General features: G+C 45.7%; 1 protein-coding gene across 1 annotated transcript in view; it reads right to left on the minus strand.

Moving 5' to 3' along the window:
* LOC106812408 (signal-induced proliferation-associated 1-like protein 2) overlaps window positions 1-5,162 on the minus strand; it is a 26,903-nt gene extending 21,741 nt beyond the window's left edge. Inside the window, exons 1-3 of the mRNA XM_014816286.1 lie at window positions 5,144-5,162; window positions 4,705-4,752; window positions 2,532-2,665 (exon numbers count right to left, since the gene is read on the minus strand). Coding sequence (XP_014671772.1) covers window positions 2,532-2,665; window positions 4,705-4,752; window positions 5,144-5,162 — 201 coding nt within the window. The remainder of the gene's footprint in view (window positions 1-2,531; window positions 2,666-4,704; window positions 4,753-5,143) is intronic.
* Between the last annotated feature and the right edge of the window lie 5,331 nt (window positions 5,163-10,493).

Here is a 10,493-nt window from a genome sequence, read left to right on the forward strand (position 1 = left end):
ACATGTATACATGTTATTAGCTCTTATTAACATCAGGAGTGTATTTATATCAAACATGTCGAAGGACGTTTCGTGCCAGAAAGGTATTCACGCCGAAACACAACAGAACAGTGGGGCACGATATCAGATGTACATGCATCTAGACACCTATTGACGTACTCCTGATGCCACCTGCCACTGTGTGTATGCGTTAAACAGAAGCCCCGCGAATGAATATAAATTGGTGATCCATCCGTCAGATATAAACACCCGCGTGTGTATATTAAACCCCTTCTGGCAATGATTGACATGACAAAGCATGCGCGAATACATGGCACATGCCTGCGTGTATGAGTCAGCCGAACCAGCGAATGCCGACCACGGTTTCCTTGTTAGGTGTCAGTGAAGGGAACCTGACTGGCCCAGCCTGCCGATAAACGTCCCCCCTCGCCCGCCCATCGCACTTCCCAATCTCTCCCTCATAGGCTCATACAAACACACACACATAGACACACACACACACACACGCACGCACGCACGCACGCACGCACGCACGCACACACAGAGACAGACACACGCACCACGCGCATGAATGGACGCACGCACGCACGCGTACCGATTTCTCTATCGCGCTCTCTGTTCTCGCCTTATACAGTAGCTTCCCTTCTCTCTCCTCTCACCATTTACAGTAGTATCTTTTCTTTTCCCACTATCAGTATCTACAGTAGCTTTCTTATAATCCGTCTCATTATCAACAGTAGCTTCTTCCCATTCTCACGTCGACATCTAGAGTAGCTTTTTCTCTTCTACGACTATCTATAATACCTATCCCTCTCTCATCTAGCATCATCTATAGTAGCTTTCTTCCCCTCTTCCCTCACCCATGTAAAGTAACTACCTTCGTCTCCACATAACACCTTTTATTACACATTGTATTTAGCTTCCTTCATTTCAGTTTCTGTTCGATCACATCCCCATTCTTTCGTCATCTTTTCCCTCCTTTTCCACACTTTCTTTCCCATCGGCATCTCCTGTTATATTTATAACGAAATCTCTCCTCTTCACACCGCACTCTAGCTCACTGCCTTCGTCTCTGTGCCGAGAAGTGCAGGATGTTTGTAGAGCAACAGAGCAGCACGCCTGGCTGACCAGCGACAGTCACTGTTTGTATGCAAGCAGGTAATTTCGCCAAGGTCGCGTGCCTTCTACGCGCACAAGCGTGCAGCAGCGCAGCAGAGTGCGTGCGGTTTGGCTTGTGTTTGCTGTGGCTGGAGCATTTGCAGCACGGCTTGTCGGCAATAATGGGTGAAGGAAAGTAGAGAAACATTAAGACTTTGGTAGTAAATAGATTTCGTATTTATTTAGCATTATATTTTATTGAAACGCTCCAAGTGCCTGTGCAAAATATGATGGTGCAGACAGATGTTCACTGTCGCACAGAGAAAAAAACACACATATAATAAATAGAAGTGGAGGGAGAGAATGGGGAACAGAAAGCAGATGAGGAGGGAGAGATGGTGGAAGAGACGTACAAGGGAGGGGAATCAAGCAGAAGCGTGAGAAGACTGCAAGAGGAAAAGAAAAGTTATAATGCGAGCGAAGCTGAACTGGAGCGAAGAGAGAGGTAGTGTAACGAATGCAGAAAGTAAGAAAAGCAGAAAGGAGAGCAAGAATTTAGGAAAACGGAAAGAGAAAGGGTAGCAGACGGAGAGGGAAAGGTGAATATGGAGGCAGGGAATTCAAAAAGGAAGACTGGTGATGAAGAGAGTGAGAAGCATGAGATCAAGAGCGTATTAAGAAGGAGAGCTTACAACAACGGTGAAATGCTGAAACCATGTTGCAGTATTAGTCGAATTAAGAAACTTTGCCCGTTTTATTTTGACGATTCTTTGCAGTATTATTGATCAGCTGTCCTACCTTGCTAATATAAAACAAACCGCTTGTCCCTTCGATGCCCCTACGCTGAGATAATGAGCGGTGAAAATCTGGTATTTTTGCCGAAAACCGACTCGAGATCCCGGTTGGCTGCGACCCTCTCTGGCTTTGAGATAGCTTCGGCCTTCGGGAAACCTCGCGTGTTACCGTCAATGATTGACAAATGGAATGAATGACGTCTGTTAATATTATTGATTGCCATAATGATGACCCCCACCTGTGCCCACCTCACGCTGGATGTAGTAAACTCTATAGTACTGACGTGAGTCAGCGCTACCATGGCGCTACACAGCGGCGACCGGAAGCAACATACTGGCCACAGAACGAGAGAGGGTCGCAGCAAACCGGGATCTCGAGTCGGTTTTCGGCAAAAATACCAGATTTTCACCGCTCATTATCTCAACGTAGGAGCATCGTAGGGACAAGCGGATTGTTTTATATTAGTAAGGTAGAACAGCTGATCAATACTACCACAAAAAATCGTCACAATAAAATGGGCAAAGTTTCTTAATTCTACTAATACTGCAACATGGTTTCAGCATTTCACCGTTGTACGCTCTCCTTCATAATACGCTCTTGATGAGATGAGATGAGTGAGAGATGAGATGTAGTTTTACCTCGCTAGTTCTCATGATGATACGGTGCTGGTAGAGGAGGGAGAGACTACCGCTGCCATCATCTACTCTCTCCCTCCTAATGCTCACTGCCACGGGACCTAGGTTCTCATCAATGCCGAAGAAATTCTGATGATCTGAAGTCGAGAGACACAAGCCAGTTAGCAACGATAGGGGAAAAATGAAGTAGCAGTCTAGAAATGCAGTATTGCAAACATCTACCCAGAATTTATCCCTAAAGAGAGATATGGTGCGGATGTTTGTTCACTTCACAGCCACTTCGACCGTTTCAATGATAAAATGATATTAAATAAACACAAACTATAAATTTACTACCAGTCTTAATGTTTACCGACTCTCTTCTGCCTATTATTAGTAATAATTTTTTCGTAAACGCCATTTAAATGCTTTTCTGCAACACAAACTCACCGCACGCACGCTATTGTGCACAAACTCACAGAAACATAGACTCAGAGAACTCTAAGATCTATGAGTTTGTGCACAGTGGCTGAGTGGCCTGCGTGCGGTGAGACCGTGTGTTGCAGAGCAAGCAGCTGCACAGCATTTACCTAGAATCATTAGTCAATAGAGAATTTACATAAACATTAGGACTTTGGTAGTGTATAATTTTGCTTAGTATTTTATAATTTAGTATTTTTTATTTATTTTTTATTTAGTATAATTGAGTATTTTAGTAATTTTGCTTTATATTTAGTTTATAATTTTATTATTGTAACGGTCCAAGTGCCTGTTGCTCCCTTGTTTTGTTTTTCTTTCGATGTGGATAATATCAATAGCTAATAATACATACATGTTATTAGCTCTTATTAACATCAGGAGTGTATTTAGTATCAAACATGTCGACAGGACGTTTCGTGCAGAAAGGTATCACGGCCGAAACACAACAGAACAGGTGGGCACGATATCAGATGTACATGCATCTAGACACCTATTGACGTACTCCTGATGCCACCTGCCACTGTGTGTATGCGTTAAACAGAAGCCCCGCGAATGAATATAAATTGGTGATCCATCGTCAGATATAAACACCCGGTGTGTATATTAAACCCCTTCTGGCATGATTGACATGACAAAGCATGCGCGAATACATGGCAACTGCCTGCGTGTATGAGTCAGCCGAACCAGATGAGACGGGATACTAGAGAAGCGTTGCCGAAAGGAGATGTTGATCCCAAGCGCTGAAGCGCAGATCTTGCGCGCAGTTCCGCGGCAAGGCGCACGCGACCGCGGGAACGTCCTACGACAGTATGCAGCGCTGGCAGCTATGGATCCGTGCGCGCGAGTGCGTAGGCCGGCGACGGATCCATAGCTGCCAGCGAGCAGTCGAGAATTTTAGGAAGAATAGCATCGTGCCCGTGCGCGCGGTGTCTATCCCTTTCTGTCCCTCCCTCTCTCTCTTGCTGGCTCTGTCTCTCTCTCTTTGTATCCCTCTCTATCTCGGCGCGCTATCTATTGCTGTCTCTCGCTCTCTCTGTCGTCTCTCTCGATCTGCTGACTTCTGGTAGCATGTTCTGTCAGTGAGCGACCACCGTGACAGCTGACAGACTCGCAGTGTCATCGACAAATGCTTGCAGTATGGTCGTAACATCACGAAAGTTTGGCTGCCTATCTTTGTGTTCTTACATGGCTGGCAACCACTGATCAACACAATTAATGCAGCTGCTGCGAATTTCTGAAGGCAGAAATGACATAAAGCTGTTAGCATCAGCATACTCATGTTTTGTCAAACAAGTGCAGACGACAGCAGGCCAGGCATACTTTCCATAGAAGGCCTTTGCTTTTCACTGGTGCTACGTCGACACACATACAACGTACACAGAGTACATGCCGAACGTCCTAGAACCATGCCTGTTTTATCGCCAAAGTGACGGCGGCTGAAGCGATGGCATATGCCTCATGAAGCGTAAGTGGCATCAACGTGACTGTGTGTGATGCTGTTCTGCAACGATGGCAAACACTACAAGCAGCAATGACGTATATGACCTCTGCAACAGGCTGTTTGTATGTGGCCCCTACATGATTGTTTATATGACCAAGAACAACATGCTCCGCAATAAGCAGCAATGGCTGCTGCTGTTGTTCTGGCAATTCTGCAGCGTGCATTAATGACAGACACAAGCAATGGCAGCTGCTGTTGTTGCGGCAATTGTGGGACCTGCATTCGACAGGCACATCTTGACGTCTTTCTCGACTCTGAACATCCCTATAAGCACAGAAGTGAAAGCGACATGTTACTGATGCATCAGCTGGGGAATGAGCAGAAATGAAATGTCGTTTTGAACATGCAGAACTGTAAAACACAGAAAGTAACAGAAGTTGTAAACACTTCAACATACCCATATCATTTGTTACATTGAAATGACATTATGTGCATTATATCAATAATATGCATGCATGAACGAATGATATGATTCATATGAATGAATGATATGACATGCAGAAGACCTATATAAAACTTAAAAGTCCACTTGTCGCTAACGACATGTATTCCCCACTATCTACAATGAATGAAATATCTCCACATTTTGCTACGCATGACACGTTCTCCCCAACATGTGTACGTATAGGAAGTGTGCTTGCACGACATGACTTACGGGCCCAGTTGTACACCATGACGGAAATATGCTGAAGGTCAAAGTAAACTAAAGGTGGCAGTGACAAAAGCGAATAACTTTCAGCCCCGTTTCGAAGGTTTACATCTGACTACATATACTGTACTAATACTACTATATCGTAACCTACTGTGGAGTGCTGCGCTGTGCTGCGCTGTGCTGTGCAATACTATACTATGCCATGCTATGTTTCGCCTTGCTATGCTATGGCTATGCTGTGCTATGCTATGCTCTGCTATATTATAGTATACTATACTGTACTATACTATACTATACTATACTATACTATACTATACTATACTATACTATACTATACTATACTATACTATACTATATCTATACTATACTATACTATACTATACTATCTATATCTATACTCTACTCGACTCTACTTTGTTTTACTTTAGTTGACTTTACTTTCCTTTGGCGCTGCTGTGCTCTGCTGTGGCTGTCACATAACAACCGGCCCGCACAGAAACACACATACTGACATTCCACTATCCTCTGCTACGCGAGGGACAGGGGTGGGGGTAGGCGTAACTAGACATGTAATGTAAAACTTACATGCACACAGTTGCGGCAGCGATATTGTCATCAGTGTGTGACTGCTATGACTGAAACTACCAATCGCTTCTGGACCTGTCGCTTAGATTTGTGACACCTTTACATCTCTTTACATCACTACATAATCCAGACAGATATGTATAGAAAAGGCTGGCTATAAACACGAGCGACTTCGGCACAAACGAACTTGCGTGTGCCGCCGTATTTCACACTGGCGTACTGATTGCCCGCAAAGAGTTTGTGCGGCCAGATGACCTGAGGTCAGCGCTGAAACGAACTCACCGTTCTGACGATCGATCGAACATGTCAATTTAAAGTAGTGAAGAAAAACGTATTGGCGATATACACTCTTTGGAAATTAGCAGGGGGGTGGTGAATAACGCAGCATTGCGTGGTTGGAACCGAATTTTATTGTTGAAGTATCAATGTGGTCTGATCCGGTAGAAAGGTAAAGCGCTATAGCCTTAACATGCCGCGCTAGCCTCTCGTTTTTGCATGTAAAAAAATAAATGTATATGCCCGTTTAATAGATGCCAAATCTACTTGAAGACTAAACATTTATGTAGTATGACTATCATTAAGTACAATTGTCAGTTTTTGTGTAATATGACTCAATGAAACAGAAAAGGCTAATAAGAGAATGTTACCACTGACAGTAATAACATTATTATGCTGCTCATCTGTGTGCAGATATGCGCTAGTTCCCGGTTTGAGTTATGGCAAGCGGTTAACTGCAGGGTTATGAAACTGCATGGATAGATGGCGATTCTTCGCTGTGGCCTACCATGTCGACAAGCTGATTTTGCGTACGAATTAGTGTGCGAGTTCAGTATAGTGCTAGGCGTGTGAACTGTCGACCAGGCGAGCAGTCTCAGCGTTATACTTTGGGTGTGCCGCAGTATTTCAACACTGGCGTCTGATTGCCGCAGAGTTATGCCGCCGAGACCTTGAGGTCAGCTGGAAACGTAAACTAACCCTTTCGAACGACAACATGATATAAGAGAAGAAAAACGTATTGCGTATACACTGTGTGCAAATTAGCAGGGTGTGGTGAAAGTAGACTAATATATGATTAGTGATTTAATCATACTTAAGTTAAGTACGCTTCGTCAAACCGGCCCCTGACTTTGAAAGGGGCAGTGCGTTATGTTATCGTATAATACTAGATGAGTAGGAAATATTAATATCGAATTACAAAGGACACTCGAAGTGCAATTGAAGACTCCATGTTGAAGGCGGAAATGGAGAGTCAGTATGCGCTTAGCAAAGCGTTGCAGTTGTCGGCGGGTGACGTTAACTAATAGGTACATCATGTACAGTAGCATATTGCTTACGAGCCGATCCGTAGCTGCCCAGACAGTATTACTTGCAGAAGGCAAAGTGCCAAAAAGGATTTATAAGTTAGGCCAAAGCTCTAGAGAATGCAACACAGGCAGTTTACGTTTGATGACTTTCCTAACAACTGATACATGGAAGATAGCTACGAATAGTAGGATATATAAGGTAGGTAGATATGGCTATAGGTAGGTAGAGGTAGGCGAGAAACATTATGTCACAACTATAAACATGATGTTCACTAATACTAATACTAGTATAGTAGTAATAGCTATGAAATGTTATCTCACCGATGGAAAGTAATCTTTGCTGCTTTCGACACCTTAGTTCTAACCACATCACAGTTGTATGCCGTACAACACATCGGCATGATATATGCATGGATGCAACATAAAATGTCGCAGGCTATATGAACATGCGCATATGCACAAATGCACTGTTCTCAGTCGTCTGTGCTCTATATATATATTTATGGTGTAGCTATCACGTGGTAATGCCAAACATCAGAACATGACATTGGAGCGTTGAGATGCATGCAGGAAGTTGAAGCGGCAATGACGATTCCAAGGCTAGACTGCTACCAACATTCACTCTCGCAACACACGCTTACACTGAAGTGAGTTACCCTAGCGTGTCGAACTGTGCACGGCGCGGCAGTCTACGTCATGCAGCGGAGCTTGTTTTTACAAAAACACGGGAAATGATACGGTAGATGGACTGCGTTGCCGCCATCTGATGGAGTGGCGATAATTCAACATTTAATGTGAAGGCATAAATCAGCGAAAACGGAAAATTCATGTTTTCTACACGAAGAAGCGAACGGCGCGCTCGAGCCACAGAAGCAAGCAAAAACGAGTATTTGCATGTTTCTCGGCGCCATACGTCCGACAGGCCGAAAGGCTTCTGCGAATGCAGAAGGCTCAAGTTGAGCGAGTGTTACGGCTTTACCCGGTAATACCAAGAATGGGCTCGGGGTGCCCCGGCAGGCCCTTCGTAAAGTATTCTAATATAGGGCAGCGAGTTGATCTCAAATGGCGCCAACGGTTGCGGATGCGCGCTTCTGGCGGCGTAGAATCCGGGCTGGCAGAGTTCGTCCAGGCGAGTGGGGGCGAAGCGACGACGTTTCGCTTGTTAGGTGTCAGGTGAGGGCGAACCTGACTGGCCCAGCCTGCCGCATCCGCACTTCCCAACTCTCCTCGATTAGGCTCGAGTCACAACACACACCAGCATAGACATCAGTACACACACACGGCCGCATGCACCGCAGCGCATCGCACGGCACGCACGAGCACAGAGACACGACACACGGCACCACGCGCATGACAATGGAACGCAGATGCAGCGCACGCGTACCGATTTCTCTCATCGCGCGTCCTGTTCTCCGCCTTATACAGGTAGCTTCCCTTCTCGTCTCTCCAGTCACCATTTACAGTAGTATCTTTTCTTTCCGACTATCAGTATCTAAGTAGCTTTCTTATAATCCGTCTCATTATCAACAGTAGCTTCTTCCCATTGATTCTCACCGTCGACAATCATAGAGTAGCTTTTTCTCTTCGTACGACTATCTATATACCTTCCCTCTCTCATCTAGCAACATCTATCAGTAGCTTTCTTCGCCTCTTTCCCTCACGCCATTGTAAAGTAACTACCTTCGTTCCCACAGTAACACCGTTTTATTACACATTGTATATACTTCCCTCATTTCAGTTCTGTTCGATCAGCACCCGATTCTTTCGTCATCTTTTCCTCCTTTGTCATCCCACCACTTTCTTTTCTCAATCGCATCTCCTGTATACGAAATCTACTCCTCTTCACACCGCACTCTAGCTCACTGCCTTCGTCTCTGTGCCGAGAAGTGGGCAGGAGTGTTTGTAAGACGCAACAGAGCAGCACGTCCTGGCGCCAAGCGAACAGTCACTGTTGTATGCGGCAACAGCAGGTAATTTCGCCAAAGGTCGCGTGCCTTCTAACAGCGCACACGAGAGAGAGAGAGAGAGAGAGAGAGGAGAGAAAGAGAGATGAGAGAGAGAAGAGAGAGAGAGAGAGAGAGAGAGAGAGAGAGAGAGACCGAGAGAGAGCAGAAAGAGATGAGACGATGAGAGAGAGGAAGAGAGAGAGATGAGAAGAGAGACTGATGAGAGAGAGAGAGAGACGAGAGAGAAAGAGGAGATGAGACGAGAGAGAGAGCAGAGAGAGAGAGAGAGAGATTTGTGAGATGAGAGAGAGAGAGAGAGAGAGAGAGAGAGAGAGAGAGAGAGAGAGAGAGAGAGAGAGAGAGAGAGAGAGAGAGAGAGAGAGAGAGAGAGAGACAGAGAGAGAGAGAGAGAGAGAGAGAGAGAGAGAGCAGAGAGAGAGAGAGAGAGAGAGAGAGAGAGAGAGGAGAGAGAGAGAGAGAGAGAGAGAGAGAGAGAGAGAAGAGAGAAGAGAGAGAGAGAGAGAGAGAGAGAGAGAGAGAGAGAGAGAGAGAGAGAGAGAAGAGAGAGAGAGAGAGAGAGGAGAGACCGAGAGGAGAGAGAGAGAGAGGAGAGAAGAGAGAGAGAGAGAGAGAGAGAGAGAGAGAGAGAGAGAGAGAGAGAGGAAGCGAGAGGGAGAGAAAAGAGAGGTATAATACGCGCGAGAAGACAGAGATTGAGTGAGAGCGAGGGACAGACAGAGAAGAGGTAAGAGAGAGGGAGAGAGAGAGAGGCGAGAGGGAAGAGAGAGAGAGAGAGAGAGAGAGAGAGAGAGAGAGAGAAGAGAGAGAGAGAGAGGAAGGAGAGAGAGAGAAGAGAGTAGAGAGAAAGAGAGAAGAGAGAAAGAGAAGCGAAGAAAGAGAGGTATATAGCGCGCGAGAGAGATTGAGTGAGAGCGAGGGACACAGAGAGAGGTAGAGAGAGGGAGGGAGAGAGAAGAGAGGGAGAGGGAGAGGGAAGAGGAAGAGGGAAGAGGGGGAAAAGAAAGGGAAAAAAGAAAAGGGAGAGATGAGAGAGAAAGAGAGAGAGAGAACGAGCAGAGAGAGAAAGAAAGAGGAGGAGGAGAGAGAGACGAGAGAGAGAGAGAGAGATAGAATAGAGAGAGAGAAAGAGAGAGCGAGAAAGAACGAGTATATACGCGCGCGAGGAGAGATTGAGTGAGAGCGAGGAAGGCACAGAGAGAGGATAAGAGAGAGGGAGGGGAGAGAGAGAGGGAGAAGGGAGAGGAAGGGAGAGGGAGAGGAGAGGGAGAGGGAGAGGGAGAAGAGAGAGAGAAAGAGAGACGAGAGAGAGAGAGAGATAAGAAAGACGAGAGAGAGAGAGAGAGAGAGATGAAGAGAGAGAGAGAAGAGAGAGAGAGAGAGAGAGAGAGAGAGGAGAGAGAGAGAGAGAGAGAGAGAGAAGAGGAGAGAGAGATAGAGAGAGAGAGAGAGAGGAGAGAGAGAGAGGAGAGAGAGAAGAGAAGAGAGAGAGAGAGCAAG

The sequence above is a fragment of the Priapulus caudatus genome, unplaced genomic scaffold, assembly GCF_000485595.1.
Source record: "Priapulus caudatus unplaced genomic scaffold, Priapulus_caudatus-5.0.1 Scaffold21, whole genome shotgun sequence".
Taxonomy (NCBI): domain Eukaryota; kingdom Metazoa; phylum Priapulida; class Priapulimorpha; order Priapulimorphida; family Priapulidae; genus Priapulus; species Priapulus caudatus.